The sequence below is a fragment of the Saccostrea cucullata genome, unplaced genomic scaffold (assembly GCF_032062105.1).
Source record: "Saccostrea cucullata isolate Sc308-1 unplaced genomic scaffold, CSIRO_AGI_Scuc_v1 ctg69, whole genome shotgun sequence".
Taxonomy (NCBI): domain Eukaryota; kingdom Metazoa; phylum Mollusca; class Bivalvia; order Ostreida; family Ostreidae; genus Saccostrea; species Saccostrea cuccullata.
Genome location: NW_026939160.1, coordinates 351,435 through 375,161, shown reverse-complemented (window position 1 = coordinate 375,161; position 23,727 = coordinate 351,435). Strand labels below are relative to the sequence as shown.

Below are 23,727 nucleotides of genomic sequence, written 5' to 3'. Positions count from 1 at the left end.
TTTAAATATATGTTTGAAAGAGTTTTATTTTAGTATGGAAAATTTTAGTTTTAATATTAGAGTTTTTAAAACAGTAGGTATTTTGTGTTTATATTGTTGTTGATTTGCATCAATGTCATTTGAAAGAAATGTATGTAACTAAAAAGCAAATGTATAAAGTCTTTCTTTTTTCCAAGTTTTGTTTATTAAAAAAAAATCATAAAAAACACAGGTGTTTTTCTTTAATAGAACAATAAATGAATTGTGTAGGTGCAATTCCTTTCTATTTGTAGGATTTGAATACAGAGTCCGACTATAATAATACATCATCATTGATAATATTAGTATATTTATAAAACTCAGTGCACTTCCATTTAATGAGAGTTCAAGCATCTATATGTGGGCAGGGGTAATGTTTTGAGAGAAATAGTGCAAGGACTTGCAATATATTTCATAACACTGTTTTTTTGTTTATTTTTCTGTATATTTAAGCTGCCATCTCAAAATATTGCAAACCATGTGTACCTAACATATTTTTTCACAACTTCCACAATAAAACATTCCTCAAAACGTTGTGAATAGCCCTACTGGTCCTGAAATTGATACTATTGAAAATTTAGCTTACCTATTCTGCCATCATGGGTGGTAATACAAATCAGTCCAACTCTCTTCAAGCATGACTTGTACATGCAGTTTTGTTGTGGAAAAAGTAAAAGAATATGTTAGGAACACACAGAAAGTAATATTTTAATATATACAGAGAAATAAATTGAGAAACAACACATTTCTTTGTGCGCAATAAACATACACTTTTTTCAGTGGATGGTACTGTAGCTGAAGCTCTGGTCATCAATCCCAAATTTTTAGACCAGCGAGATACAGATCTGCAGCTATTCCTTGAAATGATTGCAACAGAAAACAACAAAGTGATTTGATTCCATTTTGTGTTCCTCAGAGATCCTTGATTGATGTTTAAGTTCTTTTATTATAAGACAATTAAACTCCGAAGTAATGAAAGAAAACAAAGACTTCTAAATCTTAATTTATTTACCTACTGGCCAATTTGATATTACATAACTAAACTCTGAATATTTTGTGGAGATAAAAGAAATATCGGTATTTACTAAGATGTTACAGTCTATTTTTACAGTCCGGTTACTGAAAGTTGTGTAGTAGTAGTACTTTGGAATGTTGCTGTAAAATTATGACTCTGTTCCGTTGCATTAAATAAAGTAGAATTTGAAACATTGGTAGAATTACTAAATGACTGTAGGACAGAGACATCTTGATAAAGAAGACCTGAAAATAGATTATGAATAGTTTAAGGTTCATTGACCCTTTGAATGCTTTGATAAGATAGATAACTCTAATAACTGATAAAACTACCATTCATTTATAAAATTGTCAAGTTAAAAGGCAATTTCTGTCAAATTTTGGACATGTGCTTTTTGAAATCTAATTGTAATAAACAGAATCCTTTTGGCAAACCATAGGTGTTTTCCGAAAAAAAAAAATTGAAAGAACAAAGGTACAATGGACCTTAAGATTCAGGGGGGAGTTGTAACAGCATGAACGAATCAAGAACGTGTTTTCAAATTGTTGTACATTGCATAAAAAAAGATGGCAACTTACCAGCAACACATGCTGTCATGAAACACGCGATATTCCCTGCCACTACAGCACGCAGCATCAGTTTGGCTAAATCTTGTCGTCTGCGTGGTTCGGCAGCCGAAAGTGCCCCCAGATTAATCCCCATGGCGGCTATACTGCCAAACCCACATAAAATATAGGTAGACACCACCATACTGCGTCCCTAAGAATCATATAAAAAAAATGGTGTTCATCGCTGTATTCTTTTTGTCCTTTACGTATTCATAATTGTCTGAATTAAGCAATAACTGACAAGATTGGCAAAAAAGTTTTTATTCCGTTTTGTAAAAAAAAAAAATGCGTGCGCTACATATAATTACAATACCTCGATCTCGCCTGCTTTTATAAATGTACCGAGGTCAGCAAAGGCCAGGAATTCATTGATAACAATCTTTTTCCCTATGAGCTTTCCTACCAGACGACATTGTGGCCAAGGGATACCCATAACAAACGCCAAAGGCATAAAAATGTACGAACAAAGGAACTGTAAAGAAAGATGGATACATAACAAAATATATGCTATTCTCTTAATGGAAATGATGAAGAAAACGTTAAATATGTTGGACTACGATTATCTTAGACAGTCAGAACAGTCATGTACAATATAACTGATGGCGCCACTTGCGTGATGTAGACTTACGTCGAATGATATTTCTGGGTAGCCTATACGACTACCAAAATAAGACAGAACGGCGTCTAGAAAAGCAAGTATGGCGACAAAGGCCACGAGATTGACGACTACGTTGGCTATCAGCCTCACAGCTCCCATCGCCCCGACAGAAACCGCCTCCATTATGTTCTGTTCTTTTCTGGAAAATGGGTAAAAAAATACATTCTCAATGCAAAAATTCTTTTACCTTTAAGTAAATGACAATCAATTTGATTTTTCTGCGCTATTGCATTTACCCAACTTCTAATTCCATGTCTTTACCAATGAGAGGCTTCGCAACTTTGGTCTCTGGAAACGCAAGTTTGGCAACTGCGAGAGCAGCGGGCGCCGACATGAAGGAAGCAGATATAACATGTTCTGCAGGGACCTACGAAAATGTATGTTTCATAAAGACATTATGGTAAAGATTTATTTGTGTTATACAGGATATCCAGATTATTTTATTCTTTGGCAATTGGCTACACATACCCCGAATTCGATGTAAGCAGCAATTACGGTTCCAGCAACTGTTGCAAAGCCGCTGGTTAGAACTGCATGCAACTCCGATAATGTTAAGTCATTGAGAAAAGGTTTCAAGACAACGCTAGACTCCACCTGCAAAGCATACGGCACTTCCAAAAATATTTATATATAAAAACATAAATTTTTTATATACAGTTAATGGATATTTTTTAAAAGAAGGGCGTATTGATACCTGCCCAATGAATATGTGAGCTGCGGTAGCGAATGATTCGATTGCTGTCGTCTGCATCACAAATCGCAGGACGGCAGCTATGGCGCGGATCACAAATTGCATGATACCAAGATAGTAAAGAACAGACACAATTGAGCTAAAGAATATTACAACCGGAAGAACCTAAAATAAATCATAAGGAAATGAACAAAAAAATTATTTTGGTCTTTGGTACAGACAGGTGCTTATTTTTTTCTAACAGAAATAAACCTTTTCTTGTATATTATTTGTAGATATCATTATTCATATAAAATATGTTAAATTTTCAAATCAGTCTTTCTAAAGCCAAACCCAATTATATACGTATTTCACTTCATTGTGAAATAGTTGCAAGGGTATGGCTTTAAGTCAGACTGGTTTTTAAATATATCAAGATGGTATTCAATGTACTACTGATATTTCCCAGTTACCCCAAAAGCCACAGGATGCAGTGTGTATCCCGGATCACCGAACACAAACTTGGAACCTTCATCTGTATAGGACAAAAACTGGCTGACACAGTCCCCCAAAAATTTACAGGCGGCATACCCCGGGGGCCATCTTAAAATAATGAGCCCCATTCCAAACTGAAGGAGAATTCCCCAAATAACGGTCATCCACGCAACCTGACAAAAAATCAAATTAAAATTTTCGTAATTTAATTTCTAAAAAGGTATAATATACATGTATCAAGAATTCAAGATATAAACAGCGACAAGCTAGGTTTTGTCAAGGAACTTTCATCCATGGAGGCTCAGACTTTCTGAATCTCCACTTGCTAGATCCACTACTGAGTATTGAAGAATATACACGATTTATCGAACAGCTGATCATACCAATGCTAACAATTGGGGGAGGGGTTCATATAGAAAGGATGATTTGATGGTGAACGTATTTTTTTCCACTAGTAATTTCTTTCTACTCAGAAACTTTGATTATGAAAATAGAACAAAATACATTGTAAGACAGGGGGTAGATTTAAACTACACGCACTTATGCAAATGTTCATATTATATAACTGACATTTTATAGCAGTTTTAGATTAAAGAAAACTACGTAATTTTTTTCATTTATCGCGTTTTAGGAAATTGTGTTAATATGACGTCGATTAAATGTCCTTGGGAAAAATAAAGTATAAAAGTTTATTAAATAGGTCTAAGCGTTAACATGAAAAATACTACTGATATCAAGATATACAACTGATCATTTGAATTTCCTACGAAAAATACAAGCTGGAATTTGACCGAAATAGCACAATAACATCAAAAGAATACTTATGGTCTTTGTCTTAATCAATAGTTTAATTGTCTTCATTAGTTTTAAATCTAATATCGATTGAACATACAGAATACGCATTATTATGCAGGGTATCAGATTGTTTTGAAGAATAACAAAAGAAAAAGAAAGGCAAATGCATTTTGCTTTACAAAACATAAATCAACCGTGCCACGTGCAGTAATAGTATGATTAGTATGTTTATTCACCAATCAAGGGCACACGGGGGGCATGAACAATTATTACAAAATGATAACATTGATTACAATTCTATATTAAAGATAATGTAACATGACTAGTGATTAAGTTTGACATTGCAAGTGCATTTTGCTAGAATGATAAAAGAAAACACAATTAAATAAAATGATAGATATAAGGTAAATTGAAAAAAAAAAAAGAAAAAATCTTGTAGTAATGGCAGTACTCTAATATAAAACTAGTGCACCTTGAATACAAAGGGCACCAGGGGATGATACCTCTACACAGCCAGTCTGGCAAACCTGTACCCTAAGTATGCAAGATCGTCCAAATTAGCACCTGGTATTTCATCTATACTTTACCTGACATCATAGATTTTTATTAAAATTGTGCGATATCTATATAGTTTTTTTATTATTAAAATTTTGAGCAAATATTTCTAATTGATTGATCATGCATGAAAAAAAAATATATATATAGAAACCATTATTTATTTCAAATTTTAATCATGAACTTATTGCTGTCTTTAAATTTCCAGTTAATATACTTTCGTGCGGTTCTTTTAGTACATTTTATTAAGTACATGTAAATGTCATTATTTCTTACCTTCTTTGGCGAGGAAGAAGTAACCCATAAGCATATAACAAACAAAGCTATTCCTCCAATAGGAATAAATCTGTGGACGTCGGACCATATGTCCCATACCAGAAAAGCAATCAAACCAAGGGCCACCAAAACCGTTATAATTCTGTGGAAGGAAGAAATCTTCAGTAATTGTCATTCATGTAGTTTTTGATGATCGTTATCAATTAATTCAGTCTTATGCAAAACATCATTATTTGTTCTTTTCTATACTAAATGGTATAATCTCGAGACATATAAGAGAATGATTTTATTTATATAAAATTTATACTTACATTCTAATTTTTGTCCTTAATGGTCGTTTCACATGAATTAGACATTTTTTCTGTAATGACAGCACAGGTTCCCAAATGTCAACTTTAAAGACGTTAAAAATCACCACAAAGAGAAACACCGCCTCCAGTAAACAAACAAATATCGCCCCATTAGGATCGTAAATTAAAGAAAATATGACATAAACGGTATACAGGAAAAACAGTGTTAGATAAAGACCACGTTTGCGGTACGTCTGCAAGCGTCGTTTCCATGGTGACAGAACGATGCTTCTATCTTTCAACTTGATCTCTTCAGGTGGAACTTGCTGCATTTCCTTTCCATTGAGATGAGAACTTTTGTCAAAAGTCACACGTTTACCGTCCATATTGTCAGCCAGGGAAAATTCCTGCCCACCTTCAACGTTTGTATACTTAATTCCCGAGTAAGCCATGTGGAAAATTATACTCTAAAGTAAACACTTCATTTCTCCCGTTAACATCAATGCAAACACTTGACAAGAGGACTTTAGAAGTACAGTTTACTCATCCTTGGTCAGAAGATGAATTTAACTACATTATCATTGAGCTGCATCCGAGTTCATGTATTTTTCATTGTTGTAATATGCGTATGATTTACTTGTTCTTGACCACAAAATCTTTGGTCCCAGCGGTTTTATCCAGGATATATAGATAAGACCAAGGACTAAGTCCGAGTTTACAGAGGAATATAGAAGATAATGTGTAAACAAAACCACGATGTGTACAAATAAATTAACTTACAATCATTTACTTCAAAAACCTGCCGATTACGCATCTTCACAACTTTTTGTTTAGTTTTTTTTCTTAAAACTTTTTCATGAACATTCAAAGAAAATGAAATTCTAGTTCCAGATCTGTCGCTCGTTGGTGTGAAATACTTGCTAATGGGATGAACGAACATGTGCTGCAATTATTCCATGAAATATATTTTAAGAGTTCATAGGACGAGTTCTCCAAAACAAGTAAAAAATCGAGTCCTTATAATGTTATCCCTCAATACTATTCTAATATCACAGCTGTTCCATAATACATATCGTATAAATAATAGCAAAATAACGAGGGCAAACATCGATCTCTTATTCTAATTCCCTTAAGCGCTATTTTGAGAAATCGACAAGGATTAGTTATAATAACGTAATAATGTCATCCAACGAAAAACACTTTCTACATTTTCGCCAAATTATGTTCCATTCTAACAAATTTGAAACCATTTTTCTGTCTTAAAATAATTTTATATTGTCAGGTTCGGGCCTCCTTAGAATGTTCTCTTCAACCAATTTTATCTGAAATTAGACCAAAAATCCTCCCAAACCCCACGTACGATAATACTCAAGATATCTGAGCAATGGAAAGCCCTGTACATATTCAGCAATGACAAAATAGCCTTTTTTGTCGAAATCGAAAAAAAAGGCAGGGGATTAACAAATTATAATTTTTTTTAATTTCATTTGATATCATTTAAATTTTGCTTTTAACTTTGACCTGGAACTCTGAAGTCATATACTTTATACATGTATCTGATTTATCATAAGCTTTAAAAATATGTGGAAGTTGTCTCACTATTAATGCAAGATTTCTGAACTTGACACTGTCCTTGAAATTCATTTGACCTTGAATGTTTCTTTAATTTAAAGAAAAAGGCAGTTAGCTGCTTTTTCGTATATATTTACAAATTCTATTGAAGGCTTCTCCTTTTTACCCCTGCTGACCAGTAGATTTCTCTGAATGCAAACAAGAACTTGTTTTGAACTTGAATGTTTCAATGCTTTATATATTTTTTTCAATATGTTCAATTCATACATTTATTAACAACCCAATCTGTTCAGAACAGATAATACAATGATTGATATTAAATCAAGGGTACTTCAACAGAAAGTACAATATATATTACAGGTATAGCTAAAAATTTCTTTTCAAATGTAAGATAGAAGCAAGATGACAATAGAATGATTGAATGCATGCTCTAGAAAGTGAATTAACATTTTGTATAGTATACACCTGAAATGCTTAATCAAGTATGATAATCAAAAGAGTTCATACAAAATTGTCATCACAAGGAACTAGTAGTTCAAAATCTACTAGTACATATTGTAGTTCAAAATCTATTTCGTTCTCTTTACCCAACTGTTTCAGATTACAAAATAAATATCCCTGACATATCTTTTTTCGAAATCTCAAAGATAAGACCATCTTTGAAACAATGTTTGTTTGCCCTCTCTTGACTTGCCGTAAAATAATTTGGCGTGTAAATAGGTGGGGAAAAGTTTCTCCCTAAAAAATTTCAAGATACAAGTTCGGAGGTTGAAAGAAATAAAAAATACAAAAAGGGAGAGAAATTGTTTCATGGAGGTAAAGAAGTTTTGAGGTGGGACTTTTTTTAGGCAGTCAGTCCGGAGAGGGCTAACCAACAATTTTTGAAGATGGCCTTATTTCACTCTTTTTCCCCATGCTATAACATAGTACAACATATAGAAATAATTAAAACATGATTAATTATTCCAAAAATAGTAATAATATGTAAAAATAGCTGCAAGTTATTTTAATAATAAACTTTAAAAAAAATCATTGATAATTTTTTTATATAAAATGCACTAGAATTGGTTTGGAAGTTCTACCAGGGAAAGTGTTTGCGGGTATGTGTATATGGATTACCATCTTTCAAGTATGGAATATTGAGAGTGGTTTTCAAGAAAGAACTTTGTTTGGTAATAACCAATATTTGCCCCCCAAGTCAAACTTTGATGGAGAAATAATTATGTTCTTAAACAGGGGAATACATGCTGACTTCAAAGCACTGAATATTTTCATAAGCAATGATGTCATATGTTTGAAATGACATCACAAAAATGACGTAAATTTAAAATTTCCATGATTTTTACAGAAAAATCTATATATTACATCGATATTTTGAAGAAAAAGTCACCGAGTGCAGGTCTGATCAGGCTCAGTATTTTGATATAATGTGTAGAATGATAATATCAGTGAAATATGTAAATATCTTGCACTCTATAAATTTTAAAGCTAAAATTGTTGAAATTTTGTCCATTTTGTTCTCTTTCTAAAAAAAATGATATAAAATCGGACTTGTTTGTGACGTCATAAAAAAAAATTGTCAATAAACTACTTTGAAATTATAATATGTTCTGTTAATTTATATTTCTCATACAATGTATAAAATTCAGCACATTTCAAGAATTTTTTAAAATTTGATTTTTGTGGAGGCAAAGATATGCAATATACCGCATATATTTCTTTCCTATAATTCGTGAAAATCATGAAATAAATACATCATTAGTCCAAGCTGCCTACTAGCTGCACTGTCAATTATAATCAAGGTATGAAAAAATCATACACAGACAATGCATGTAAAGAAATTTAAAATCTACCTCACATAAAATGACTTATAAGAAAAGACATGTATGTAGTCAAAAGAAATCTTAGCACTGTTATCACTAGCACGGATCTCTAAACAAAGATAATTCAGGGTAATTAGATAGGCTTAGCCTAATAAATGCAATTTAAATATCTGTAGTGATGAAAATTGTACTTATTTCTATCAGCAAACAAATTGCTGTTTATTACTTAATTTCTAATATTTTTGCTACATTTTTATTCATCACAGCTTTGAGCAAAGTAAATGTACTTGTATGCAGTATCAGCAGTATACAGAGTCCATTGGAGGATTTGAATTTGTGACATTTGGTTAAGAAATCTGCCATTTTTCAACACCTGATATCCCAGAATTCAACAGTGTTCTATGTGATATCCCAGAATTCAACAATTACATAAGGTCCTAGTTCATCTGTCCTCAATAGACTCCAGTTGGTCATGGTACTCAGTAAAAAGTCTTTGGAGTTTAAGATTAGAGCCAATGCTTGGTAACATCTCTTTAAGTAGTGTTCTTTTATCCATCCCCTAATAAAAGAAAAATACATTTGGATATCATTTTCTTTCAGATATTTAAAAATTGTTCCTCATAGAGAATATTTTTCATTTTGTTATGTCTATAATTTTTTACTGTAAAATGTGGAACTTCAAGATATTGTTACTAACCTCAATAAAGTAATCAAAGTACTGAAAGTAATGGAAAGCACTAAGCCTTATTTGCATTTATAATATTAATCAGAATTATTATGAATTAAAATTTCCAGATGGTTATTTACTTCTTTGGGTCTGTTAGCTATATGTAACAAAGATGGTGTGTGCCGACACTTATTTTTTACAAAGATAAGAACCACCTTATCCACTAACACTCATGAAGGTTAATCTCTACCTTAAAAACTTGAACCTATTGTTAGAATATGCAACTTTGCTGTAAACTAACATAGCTGAAAGAGGGTTGGGTTTAGGGCTGTATCAATATATCGATATATCGATACGTATCGATATTAAAGAATCATATCGTATCGAAAAATAATTTTCAATACGTATCGGACATACAGTTTTTAGTCTAATTCTGTTAAGAAGATGGGAATTTTAATCACCAAAGATTATATTTCACATTTCTTAATTAAAAATGATCAATAATTATATAATCACTGATAATTATTAAGGAAATAACACAGTTTTATAATTAATATAAAATAGATAGACAATGTTATTTCAATATGTTGATTTTACAGACATTAAAAGTTTAAATTTGAAGTGTTTTTTGTGATGACAATGAGTCAAGAACTTTAAAATGGGTAATAAAACACTAACTTTTCATAAAATTCATGCATTAAATGATTCATAAGCCTTTTTTTATTAACTTTTTTTAGAAACCAATATATCGCATATCGCTTTAAAAAATATCGTATCGTATTGTATCGAAATATTTTGTTCAATACACAGCCCTAGTTGGGTTTTCCAATTGCATACATTTTGAAGAGTCAATCATGGCAGTAGAAGTACCTAAATTGCTTAGTGGTACTGGATCCCAAACAGAAGTAGTTTTAAGATGTTAGCAAGCACTGCACTTAGTGCTTAAAAATCAATGTCTCAACCAAAGAATGTGCAATGCCTCAACCAGAAGGAAGCTTAGAAAAAGCCCCGTTCATAACACTTTCAACAAAGAAAAAGATTAATTATCCAATCTGTAATTCCAAAGGCAGTATTATGAGCCCTGTATTAATATGAGTCCCGTATTTCTTGATATGAGCCATGTTTTTATTTTACAAATATGAGCCCTGTAATTCGATATTTAGCAATATGCAATATAGCCCCATATTTATATGAGCCCTGTGTTAAATCTGTACTTACCAATAGGAGTGGATTCCAGGAGGACTTTCCCTTTGTCTTGTACACTGGTCCTAAGAGATCATCACAAACATCTCGAAGTTTGGACTCAAAGATGTGCCTGAATTCTGACTCGAGTCCTGGGAACAGAAAACAGCCTTGTTATTTGTTGCTTATTTAATTCTTTAAACCCCCCCCCAAAAAAAAAACATTTGTAAAGTAGTAAAATAATAATCATATTAGACCTAAATGAAGGGATATCATATTTTAATTTGTTAATGTTCAACAGTTACAGAACAGATCAAGTTAACCTTTGATGAATATTTATTGAAAATATGGAAGCCAGTGCAAGGTACTAATAAAAGTAAGGTGTAACAAAACATTTATTGATTTGGCAAAATGCATCTTCCAAATCCTTAAAAAAATGTTTACCTTTTGCTTACTAGTATTTGCTCAGGCAAACAGTATAACATCAACTGTACTACAGATATGTCTTTATACAAATGACTCTTTTCCCAGAAATTCTTAAAAGCAATGGGGAGTAAATATAATGAGTCTACTCATAAAACTTCATAAGCTATGAATCCATGCAGCATTTTTAATTCTGACCTTCCTGAGAGAGATATCTTGTGTAGGTCTGCAGCCAGAACTTGTACTCTGGGGCAGACTTGAGCAGTAGACAGGCTGACAGCTGGGATTCTATATGACTGAGGGTGGAGCTCTGCTGCAGCGACTGTCCAGCACTGAAGATACGACTGGCCTGCATACCCAGTCTAAAATTGTATAAAATCAACAAAAGATTAAAATGACATTCTGAAAGGATCATAGATTCTAGTCAGACTTTAATATACCCTTAAACATGGATTAAAATTATATTAGCACCATTTATCAGAAAATAATGATTTCAATTTTTTGAGCCTAAGACTACTAGTCTGAGACATGGATAAGGTTTACCTTTCATGCGAGGTCTGTAGTGAAGCCAGTGGTCCCTGAATTTTGGTGGAGTCTCTAGGCGGTGCACAGCTGTGGTGGTCTGAGCACTGCTGGAGAGAGTCTGCTTTGTTATGGAGGAGCATCCTATCATCAAATACAACAAAGACTGGTCACCACATATCAACATAACATATTTCTATAAAGATTAGTCTATCTTTGTCATGCTGAAAGTCTTGCCCAATCAAGAAAACTTTTTTTCCCAGATGAACAAGCTGTTCTTTTTCAAAGATAACATAATTATAATTCTAAAAAAATAGAATTTTTCAAGAAGGAACATGTATCAGTTGACACAATGAATGCAGGAACTGGACTAGCCATATATTTAAGACACATCTGTATTGTTAGGCAATAAAATCATTTGGTATTGAGGATGACAGAAAAACAGACAAATGTTATGAAAATTACCAGGTGCCCATGTCTTTGGAGAAGGTGTAAGATTTTTTGTTGTGAACTGTGATAATGGGCATCCCCTCCTCTGTCAACATTGACCTCTGAAGGTCATCACTCCCTAAAAGTAAACATACCACATATAAATTTCCTGAAAAAATTAAATTTTGGAAAAAGGTAAACATAAATTAACTTTATGATATATATTTTGGACAGTACTAAAGTATACCTGATATGATTGTTTTTAATGATTCTTTCCTGATAACTGCAGACTGCTGCTGAACATTCCTAAGTCAAATGCAAAAAAAAAGCCTATAGAGATTTTTGATATCTTCCAATTGAATCACTATCAAAAAAATTTTTCATGTTATTTTACACATACCGAGGTACATATTCAGATTTAAATTCTAAATATAAGTTTTAAAACCTTATTCAACTAAACTTATATACATCTCATTCATTTATAAACTTCAGAGCTGATAATACTGGAAACAAATACATGTGCCTCTAATTCAATTTAAACTCTGATTGTTCACATACCATATATACAGGAAAGCTTTCTGTGTGATGACCATGACAAAGAAGCCCTTGATATGGAGTTTGGAGACTTTGGAATCTAGGACAATACAGGGGAGGATCCGAGATCCTGTACTGGTGTACATGTGTAGGGACCCATCCTCACACGACGCACACACAACAGTTCTGAAATGTCAGCAAGTTTTACACATACTCACAATAAACATTTTAACTTTCTTAAATACAATTATATTAAAGTTTGTTTCCTTATTTAACCTTGGAAAGGTTTTGGTGAGAAAATTCAAAGAAGGTCCATAAATGGCTTTTTGGTACCTTAATAATGCATCTGCTTCAAATCCTCTAACTTACTTTGATCCAGTGACTGTTAAAATAGGAGAGTTCAGTACTTGTTCCCAGAGAGTGAGTCCTTCCTGAACACACCTCATCTTGTGCAGTGTGTGGACTCCAATACTAATGGTGTTTTCTACCTCCACTGTAAGAGAGCTATCCCGTCCTCCAACCTGTAATAGGGATAGAATGTGCTTAAACTTTAACCCTAGAAATAATTTTTTTTTTCCCCCACTTGAAAAGTGGGGAGATATTAATTTGGGCTTTTCTGATCACATTTTGTCCGTCCGTCCGTCTTTCTGTCTGTCTGTAACGCTTTCATTTCCACACGATATCTCGAGAACCCTTTGAGCTTTTGCAATGAAATTTAGCATAGCAACTCCCTATGGACTAAGGAAGACCCCTATTGATTTTGAGGTCCAAAGGTCAAGGTCATAAATAAGCAAATTCTGTCTGTTAGAACACTTTTGTTTCCACACGATATCTCTAGAACCATTTGAGCTATCGCAATGAAATTTTACATAACAACTCCCTGTGGCCTAATGAAGATCCCTATTGATTTTGAGGTCAAAATATATTCAAGGTCGTAAATTTATACATTCTGTCTGTGTGTAACACTATCATTGGGCGATATTTCAAGAAGATTTTGAGGTATGCAATATAACTTTATACCAAAACTCCCTAGGACCTCTCTCGGGGCCACAAAGTGCCCCGCCCCGTTTGTTTTATTAGTATTTATAGTATTACATGTCGCTATTTTTAGCACAGGGGCATGAGGAGAGTTATTGCGTATAAAACAGGTTCTCGGTGGACTTTATGTTCTTATTATATCTATTAGAACTGTTTAATTAAGGCTAAATAAATCAAACACCATGGATTGTGTAAAATTTTGAGAACATGAATATATACATGTATGTGACTTCAGTTCTTCATATACTTGACTTCATAGGAAGCGATTCCGTGGTCTAGTGGTATGTCTCTCACTTCACATGTGAGAGGTCCTGGCCACAATGGCCGATCCTTTTCTTTTACTTTTTTATATAAAAATACTTTTCTTTTTTTTAACAAAATGATAGTATTCAGCATGTGAAATGAAAAATTTATGAGGTTATAAAATCATCATTAAAGTTGGATAAATATTCCATATAAAAAGAATCTTCTATACACATATAATAAAGAATAAGCAATCAGATCTTTATATGCATATTGACATACGTGTATTTTATTTGCTTCAGTATACATGTATACTTTTAATAATTCTACAAATTCTTCTCAAGAATAGCAAAACCATAACTGGTCAAAGGTTTACTTTTGGATTTAAACTTTTGAATAATAAAACCAATTCTCTTTTTCCTAGCCACATTAACTTGTTCAATATTTATTTAGATAGTGTAACTACTCCACATGTAAATGTTTAAATTTGTATATCCAGAAATTACAGATAATTAGCTTTAGGTTCCATAAATTTTTTTTTTGATATAATTGTCTGTATTTTTGATAAACCATTATGATCTCAAAGATCTATTACAATAAACAAAGGCTTGCTACAAATTCATTGCAGCAATTGATCCCATCCAAACTGCCACTACAAGAAAGAGGCACTATATTTTGAAACAAAATAATCCCTCACGGTATTAATATTTAACGAATCACTTACAGTTTTGGTAAAGGTTTTCTGAACTGAGGCCACTGGTAGCTCCAGCTCTGGGACAGCTGGTAGGTAAGAAGCTCCCTGACTGTCCAGCACTGGTGGTACATACTGTTACAGACAAAATACATATATATACAGCTTACTATCTATAAAGTCTGCCATCATTCTTGTCACTGCTATTCATTTACATATAAAATATCTGCCGAATTAAAGTTCATTAACTTCATTTGCTTTTTTTGCTTATTCTTTAATCTTCAAAATACATGTACAGTATAAGTCATATATTCTGCACATATGAATGGCTGACGAAAGCTACATATGTACAAGAGAATTTACTGAAAATAGTCTATCACAATCTGGACCACTTACATGAGACACAGGAGTAGACATGAGGGATCGCTCCTTGTCGATTTTACGAGGGCGGCCGCGTCTCTCCTCCTTCTTTTCACCGTCATGTTTGCGTTTTACTCCAGCTGAAGATTTGTGGTCTTTTACCTTGTCAATTCTGAAAACAGATAAAAAATGTAAGCCTGAAATCTTTTCAGACAGGATAACATTTTTATGTAGACTTCTGAGATACTTCTGACTAAGTGTATCTTCATACAGATGAACTTCAGAATCTCAAACCTTTTTCTGCACCAGACTGCATAATAAAGACTGTATGGATTGCTTAATCAAATGACTTTGTAGAACTGTGGAGCTATACATGTACATGTTGTTTCCTTATTAAAGAAAAATTCAGCTTGAAAAAAAAATCAAAAATATAAGACCATGACACTAACTTCTCCGAAGGAGTTTTTATCTTGTCCTTGACACTTGGAGTTTTATCCTTGCCATCAGACTTCTCAGAGGATTTCTTTTCTGATGAGGTGTGCTTAATTTTTGGCTTAGATAGTGCAGTCATTGGCTGAAAAAACAAAACAAAAAGTTATATTTACATTCATCAATTAGTCTGGATTTCTTTTAGTTCTACTAAAATAACTTTAATTTTTCATTTCCATTAACACTGCCAAAGCACAACTTAATACAATAGATCATCTAATTTATGCAAAGTCTAACCTCTCAAGATAGTTACAAGTATCTGGTATTATAAGCAATCAAAACATTTCTTGAATTTAAGTTATCGTTTGTAGTTAATCTTTATTGATACAAATATATTTTGAAAATGACATTCCCTCAAGCAGATGATCCCACTCCATTACCTGGATGGAAACGTTGATGACTTTGCTTGGAGTTGATGGAGGAGCACTTTCTGAGGGTGGGGCAGTGTCCATTTTCTCAGCCACCGGGCTGGTATCCTGGGTTGGTTTGGGAGTGGTGTCCCCTCCAAGGGGAGGGGGCTGGGATTTGGGGGTCCCCTCCCCACCTGGTGGGGGTAGCACAGGAGAAGTGTTTTGGTTTGAGAAGTTGGAATTTGACAGATTGGAACGTGAGGTAGGGGAGATCATCCCTTTAGTTGTGACAATGTTCTGTTTCTCTACGACTATCTTGCTGGTTTCTTTTCTGGAGGTGAAGTTAATGCCCTGGCTTTTGAAGGGCAATGGTGCCTCTCTGTATTAAAAGAAGACATAAAAGTATTTTCCCTCATATGATATAGCAATAAGGTGAATAATTTAACGTACAGATGAACATTAAATAAACCTACCCAACATTGACATCCAGCTGTGGGGCTAGGAATATTGGAGTGATCCGTCTTCTGCCATCAGCCGTCTTTGTTTCAATTTGTTTGTCAGTTGGCTAAAAGTAATATATTTAATTAAAATGCAGATAAATTGATGGTACAGGTAAACAAAACGATATATAAGCACAAAACACAGACAACCCCACACCATTAAAAATTTTTTTTAAAGCAATCGTAAATAAGTATCGTTCTAGTGAATGTCACCATCATCTAAAATCAGTATGGATTATCTTTAAAATTCTATTTATGACTAAGAGATATGTTCATTAGAAAAGTATTAAGTTTTTATTTTTAAACACATCCAAAGCACCATTTTTGGACTGAAAGACACTCCCCCACTCCCAATTTAAATATGGCAAGCAATATATCCAACTATTCTAAGGTAGCAGACTTTTCCCCCACCTTGAATGGACTCCCCTGCTGACTGTTCTGACATTCTACTGAGGTTACATATTTTACTCACCTTGAATGGACTCCCCTGACTGTCTGACATTCTACTGAGGTTACATTTCTCGTCCATCTCTGGCAGTTTTTTCTGCATCTCCTCGCGTTTCTGCTGCTGTAACTTCAGTAAGGCGGCCGACTCTATAATCTGGGTCCCGCTGGTGGAGGAATTGTTTTTGGTCATACACTTCCCGTAAATCTTCTCAAGAAAGAGTTCCTAGGAAGATGAAATTTACAGTAAAAAAGTATACTGCAAAGGTATTACATTTAACGGTGTAATCTATTTAGCTATTTTGGCTGAAAGCAGAGTCCGCTAAATCAAGTACATCGCTAAATGTTTTGTAAATGATATATTTATATCTAGCACATTCAGATAACACTAAATCAAATCTACCTTTACTTGCTAAAAAATAAATTTTCACCAAATATCGAACATAGAAAATACTAATAGATTTACAGTATATAATTCTTCAGAAATTTAAGGGAAAAAAGAATGTATAGACAAAACAATAAATTTTTGACAACAACTCACCACATCATTTTGTGCCATTGGATCGCCTATTTCATCCTTACTGAATTCAATATAGGCCACAGTACCATCACTGGAACAGGCCATCAGTTCCATGCCAGATTTACTCCTGAAATTAATAACCAATCAGCAAAGTTAATTACACTGATTTCATATTCTACTGGGAGGTCAACATTGCAGCAACATTGCCAAAAATTTCAACTCATTACCACTACATTTTTTCAGTTTTTCGACTGATCATTACCACAATATTTTTTTAGTCGAAAACAACTCATCACCGCTACATATGTAATCAACCAGGTATGCAGGTACGGAATATAAGTTCCAATCTCAAAGCTTTCACAAAGATGTTTTACAGTTCTCATTCTAAAATGTTTGAATATTGGCAATGTTGAAAGATCTAAGTGAAATATATGACAGAGTCAAATAAAAAGTTTGGTTGCTGCCATGTAAGCACAAACTGTTTCAAATATTTGAATATAATACTTAGTCCATGATTTGTTGTATCTCATTCTACATACATGTATTTTGGAGTCGAGTGTGAATGTGTGGGATTTTGTATTTCAGGGGATACAGGTCTTATGCATGTATATGTTGTACTTTACATCAATCTGTACACGCATAAGTGGCTGGCTAACGAAATAGACAATGTATACTTTTATATGTAGCGGTAATGTAGTTTTTTTGTAGCGGTAATGACTATGTAGCGGTAATGAAAATTTTGAAAATGTAGCAGTAATGATAGGCACCCATTCTACTGACTGTTAAGAACAATCAATCTAAAAGTGAGAAGTGTACTTAAAAGAGTTTTTTCTTTGTTGAATACAAACCAGCTGATATCCAAGATGGTGTTTTCAAAAAGGTCATGGGTCACCACCAAAGGCCTTTTCAGAGCAGTCAACTGAAATTTCAATGTTTTATATTTTTAGATTGAAGAATAGAATGAAAAATATGACAGGGTATAACAACTTGGAGTAATTCTTACCCAAACAGAAAGAGAACGATCTTTGCTTCCAATGGCACAGCAAGTATACTGCTTAGTCTAAAATTAAAACAAAGCATGAATTCTTTATTCTTCAAATTTAAAGTTCTAGATATGTTTTCTTTTATTATGTAAGCTTAAAATTGTCCTCCCTGTAAATGAATAACGGTACTACATGTACATTTAATTAAACTTCAACAATTGATCGTGTAGTTGCTGATTTAACTGTTCAAGTTCTGAATGGCAAATTAAATCATGTAAACTATTTACCTGTTCACATCCTTTCTTCATTTTCTCTGAAAATATGTTTGGATTGAATCTCTGGAAAAAAAAAGATAAAACATTAAAATCCAGGGATGTATATTCATGGGATGGGCAAGTTCTAACTTAAAAAACTTCGTATACTGTAAACCAACTTTTATTGCGAAGTTCGCGAGAGCCTCGTCATTGCGAATATTTCTCGCCGCGAACCGGTTCTTAAAGTCTTGTGTCTATAAAAAAGAAACCTTAATAGGCTTTTTCGCGAACATTAATCGTCACGAACTGGTTTACCCCCGGCAAATCGCGAAATAAAGTCGTCGCGAATAAAAGTTGGTTTACAGTATCTCAAATTTTACAAATCTTTATACACCTTCCATTTACTAGATCTTGACCTTAATATAAAGTAATATACTGAAGAGCTTACCACTACAGTTATGGCTTTTCTGTGTCCTACAAAATCCAGGGAGGTTTTGAAACCTTCCCTTTCTATGATCTGAGCTGTAGGTCCTGAGTTGTTCATAGCATGAGCAGAAACAATGTAAGCACCATCTGGTGACCAGTGACAGCGAAGAACATGAGTGGTTCCTCCACACTGAAAAAAATGTTAAAGAGTTTCAAAATATTGTAAGATGAAGTATTATTGGCATGAATAATGCTAAGCTAATCATTATTTTGACTGGAAGCCAATTTAAGCACTTTTTTTCCAATTGCTAAAAGTTTTATTCAGCAATATAAAGTTTAAATAGCTGATTTTCCAATCTCCAAGCATGTCATCTTGAGGCTCATTTGAACAACTTTTAGAATAATTGAAATAATCCATTATAAATCATGAATTCTGCAATACTAGGTGACTTACACTTTATGCAAAAATTCAGTTTTTTTTATTTTATACAGTTCAAGTTCATACAATTATTTTCTAATTCATAAGAGTATGAAATGATGAACAGTTTTTTGATGCTTATTTAGGAGTGAGAAAATGATGATAAGGTCACTCTTACCTCTGCAAATGGCTCTGTTATTTTGGCCTCCTCTTTCCAGTCCCTTGTTCTCCACACCCTCAGACTCTTGTCATCAGACTGGTCAGTCATAAAACAAACAGATGGGGATAATTTATACATGTACAAATTGAAATAGATCTGGTAAATAATTCAGGTTTCCTCCACTGCCAGTAAAGGCACATAAAAGTGGGAATTTGCTCTGTATATCTCTTCCTACAGAATTCGAATACTTTAAAGCTACAAGTTATAAGGTCTATACCTGAGAAGCTAAATATTTTCCCACTGGATCCCATGTGACTCCTTTCACTAATCCATTGTGTCCTTTGATCACAGCAACTTGGGCTACAAGAACATAATTTTTTTTGCATTCAATATCTTTAAAATCAATCCAAATCTATTAGTGTATTGGTAGAACTCATATTCAATAATGTTCTATATTCAACTAGGTTCAATTCACCATATCCCGATTCATAACCCACCTGGAAAGTTGTCAGCATTCCACACAATGATTGTGTTATCAACACTGCAGGACGCCAGCCAGCTGTCATTGGGAGACCATGCCAGGTCAAGGACATCTACAAGGATACAGAGAAAGGCCAAGGGCATTTATAGAGCATCAAAACAGAGTCAAGGACATTTACAGAGCATTTGAAAACAATACTTTACCCACTTTGTAGCTTAACTTCATTATATACAAATCTACATATACAAACTCCTTTATTTAAAAATAAGATTTTTTAAATCATTTTTTTGAAAAAATAATTAGTGTAATGGCTAACTCCAGAACTGTAGCTCTCTGCTAGAGAAAATTTTGACAGATAAAGCAGAGCTCTATGTAAAGGCATAAATGGAATCCTCCTAACTCAATCTTGCTGGATTACTACGAAAGTCTGATAGACTCAGAAAATAAAATGCACACAACCAGAGATTTTCAAATGGTAAAGTTACCCCCTGTGTGGCCCCTTAGTGTTGCTGCTGGCCGCCATTGTTCATAAGTTGGAGTCCCAGAACCAAACGAAGGACCAACTCCAGCTCTGTAAGAACAGTAGAAAATTACACAATTGAGAAGGAACTATAAAATATCTTATTGTCACTCATGTTATATACTGTACCTGTATTTCAGTAAATTATTTAATAAATTTATCTCTTCAACTGTTAGTATCTGAGAAACTAAGATATCTAATGTGATAATTCAGAAAATTAAAATGACAACATAATCATAACCGATAAATTTATCATAACATCTTATACTTTTCTATTTTTTTTTATGGAATGATATTAATGAGGCAACTACTGTAACTGCTATATATTTATAATAATAATGGTGCAGACCTGGAAGTCTGCCATATCATGATAAGTTTATCATCTCCTCCAGATGCTAGGGATTTCCCATTATTTGACCATCTAACACAATTCACGCATGCTGTAATGACAGTACAAATAATTGTTCATAACCTGAAGTATCAAAAAAATAGTTTTTCTCTAACTAATCAATTAAATTTGAATTTATTACCTTTCTGTCCACAAAATTTCAAATAAGAATTTAGAAACTTGAAATAATAAGCCAAATTTTCCTTCATAATATAATGTTTCACTTAAATAATAAAGATATGATAAGGTAAAATCTTCTGTAATTTAACCCAATAAACAATAATTTTACCCAGATGATTATTCATCTGACAAAGGACCCTGGGTACATTTTCATCATTCTCTGCTTTTTCATCTCTGACGGGTTCAAAATTCCAGATGACAACCTTTCCTGAATCATCTCCTGCAAAGTGAAAGCAATCAGTATCAACAGATGTTAAAAAAAAAAATCAATGTCATTTCATTAACTTGGATTATAATCTAAACGTATCCCTGAAAACAAATGAAACTTACAAACTGACAATGACAGATTCAAAATTTAGTAAAAATAATTGTTCTCACTTAATTAATACCATTTATTACAATTTATCAAAAAAGAATAGATCTTCCCTCTCTTTTGCTATTAAATGAATCAAAATTTTCTATCCCTTTCTTTAGCATGTTTAGATTCAATATATTGCATTGCAAAATTCACAACTACCACAGTTCCAGTTCATTTATAGAGCTTACTGTTTTAGGACTACCTACTAGTACATTTCTATAGCTAAATACTTTACTGTATGCTACCAATTCAATTTGATAATCAATAATAAATTTTACACTAATAGCTAACTGTTTTTTGTAACTTACCTTGACCACCCGTTGCAAATCTTGAACCATCTGGGTGAATGTCAATTGAAAATATTGGTTTACCTGAGACACAAAAATTGCATACATCATTTACATGCAATGATCTTTCTTCATTGAATCGTTCTTTATTATAAAAAGTTATCTGTCATGTACAACATCTTGATTGAACTCCATGTAGATACCTTTACTTTGAACTTTTCTTTATACAGTTAATTCTCGATAAACCGCCACCTTTTGTAATTTAGAAATCATGGCGGCATAATGAATTTGGCGATGAATTGAAGTTCCCATCTTTTAGAAAACAAGAAGTAGAGTTATCGTTCTTAGAAATACCATTTAGCATTTCTATTCTTATTATTACATGTACATGTATATAAAAACATATTTCTGATTGAAAATACTTCAAGTAATTTTTTTAATGTACCATTTCGCTAAAACAAAATGTGTAGTTATGAAATAAAGACAAAATATTTGTATATGAATGTAAATCTGCACGTTCGATATTGAAAAAAAAACATACTGGGTCGATCGTCATGATATATTGCCGATAATAAGTAAAGTGAATTCTTGAATATGTTCATTGTTTATGGTATCATTGTTGATGGAACATTCACAATTTATACCGTATAATTAGTTTTCCCAGCAAACTTTGCACTGTTTAAAACAGAGATCATCAAAATAATATCGTTATCGGCGTACTTTAACAACGACCGCTTTCGTGGCGAAGCCATGACTAAATGATTATATTAAACAGAAAACAAAATTATTATAACATTTATTGTTTATTTAATTTTTGTTTAATTACTAAATTGCATGTACCATGTCTGCGTTTGCATGCTTTACAACAGGAATAGAGTCAACTAATTAGCCGCGCTTCACTGACCACATGCACCTGTGGCGGTATATCGAGATAATTGACACTTAAAAATGGACGTTTGTTGTGAAAACAGGGTGGCGGATGGCGGTATGCGAATTTGGCGTTATAAAGAGAATTTTATATAGCAGGAAAAACGTTCTTGGGAAATCATGGCGGTATTGCGAAAATGGCGATGAATCGAATGGCGATAATTCGAGAATTGACTGTAGTCTTAGAGGTAGAGGTAATATTGCAAAAATGATTCTAAAATTAAAGTGTCAGTCATGTACATAGAAAAAATTAAAAACTTGCTGCATGTATATGTATGGTGCCAGTTAGATAGAATGTTCTATCGTTAAAATGATATTGTCCTACGGACCCGGTTTAACGATAGAATTCGTTCCGTGTCTTCATAATGTAGCAAAATAAGCACGGGCAATAACTCATAGTCAGTGCATTTAATACAAACAATCCAGAGAGTTCCCAAAGTACATTTGTAAACATCCAAGGTAAATTTGAAGCGAAAAAAAATGTTGAGAAAATTAGTTGAATTTTCGTCTTCATATGGATTATTTTATGGGATAAATCTCAGAAAGGTTTGTTTTGATTAATTTGGTTATTAATTTCAGCTCAACCCCTTTTCTTTTCTTCAAAATCATTTCGGAGCCAGATTTTTTAACATTAATTGCAGTGTTATGGGACGTATTCTAACTGTGGAGAGGCCTTGTCCCGAGACACAGTTAGATTATTCTAACTAGGTGCCAGTATTTACAAGTGTGTCAAATGAAATAATTATCACGGATTGCCCACCTATGAGTATGACAATATAAAACACTAATTTTTCATCTCTTGAATTTTCATAAACCAACGAATTCCCCACTTAATACGAGTTTTCCTTTATATTTTACTGGTGACCAATAAACAAAAACAAGAAAAATACGTTTTCAACTGATAATTCACGATTAACAAATATGCCCTTATTGCCATGCATTGTCTGTCATGCACCTGTCCTGCAACGCAGATGCAAATAATTGAGAGACACACTTGACCGACATTTTATCGCAAACCAAGGAAATAACTCACCGTCATGCGTGACCCACGAAGGCTTGAGCAATCTCATATTGGTGAGATCTGCTAGTGTGATCACTGAAAACGATATACATACAGCAATTCTACTGTTTACTTTATTATTTCTTTTATTTCTTTTTTCGAACCCCCGCCATACTTG

General features: G+C 33.2%; 2 protein-coding genes across 2 annotated transcripts; both read right to left on the bottom strand.

The window, feature by feature from the left end:
• Positions 1-1,058: 1,058 nt before the first annotated feature.
• Positions 1,059-6,128, bottom strand: LOC134252340 (solute carrier family 28 member 3-like). Its single transcript, XM_062734780.1, has 10 exons — positions 5,402-6,128; positions 5,091-5,232; positions 3,443-3,637; positions 2,994-3,155; positions 2,768-2,893; positions 2,536-2,666; positions 2,270-2,438; positions 1,955-2,113; positions 1,612-1,792; positions 1,059-1,278 (listed from the first exon to the last, which is right to left on the bottom strand). Exons 1-10 carry the CDS (start codon positions 5,830-5,832, stop codon positions 1,124-1,126), a joined length of 1,851 nt encoding a protein of 616 aa, XP_062590764.1. The 5' UTR covers positions 5,833-6,128; the 3' UTR covers positions 1,059-1,123.
• Positions 6,129-7,158: 1,030 nt separating this feature from the next.
• LOC134252359 (protein HIRA-like) lies at positions 7,159-23,727 on the bottom strand. Its single transcript, XM_062734817.1, has 27 exons — positions 23,583-23,727; positions 21,644-21,706; positions 21,087-21,197; positions 20,759-20,849; positions 20,375-20,460; positions 19,906-20,001; positions 19,686-19,768; positions 19,427-19,504; positions 18,853-19,020; positions 18,438-18,488; positions 18,171-18,227; positions 18,016-18,086; positions 17,189-17,294; positions 16,676-16,873; positions 16,177-16,268; positions 15,734-16,082; positions 15,314-15,438; positions 14,901-15,036; positions 14,538-14,639; positions 12,902-13,053; positions 12,557-12,718; positions 12,246-12,304; positions 12,035-12,137; positions 11,591-11,713; positions 11,246-11,409; positions 10,661-10,776; positions 7,159-9,334 (listed from the first exon to the last, which is right to left on the bottom strand). The coding sequence occupies exons 1-27, from the start codon at positions 23,617-23,619 to the stop codon at positions 9,218-9,220; spliced, it is 3,096 nt and encodes a 1,031-aa protein (XP_062590801.1). The 5' UTR covers positions 23,620-23,727; the 3' UTR covers positions 7,159-9,217.

Coding starts and splice junctions, on each gene's coding strand:
- LOC134252340 (XM_062734780.1), bottom strand. CDS start 5,832: ATGGCTTACTCGGGAATTAAGTATACAAACGTTGAAGGTGGGCAGGAA. Junction 3,156..3,442: donor TGCATCCTGTGGCTTTTGGG/GTAACTGGGAAA, acceptor GATTTATTTTAG/GTTCTTCCGGTTGTAATATT. Junction 2,439..2,535: donor GACATGGAATTAGAAGTTGG/GTAAATGCAATA, acceptor CCCATTTTCCAG/AAAAGAACAGAACATAATGG.
- LOC134252359 (XM_062734817.1), bottom strand. CDS start 23,619: ATGAGATTGCTCAAGCCTTCGTGGGTCACGCATGACG. Junction 20,850..21,086: donor TCAGATGAATAATCATCTGG/GTAAAATTATTG, acceptor CTGTCATTACAG/CATGCGTGAATTGTGTTAGA. Junction 12,305..12,556: donor AAAGCTTTCCTGTATATATG/GTATGTGAACAA, acceptor CATTTGACTTAG/GAATGTTCAGCAGCAGTCTG.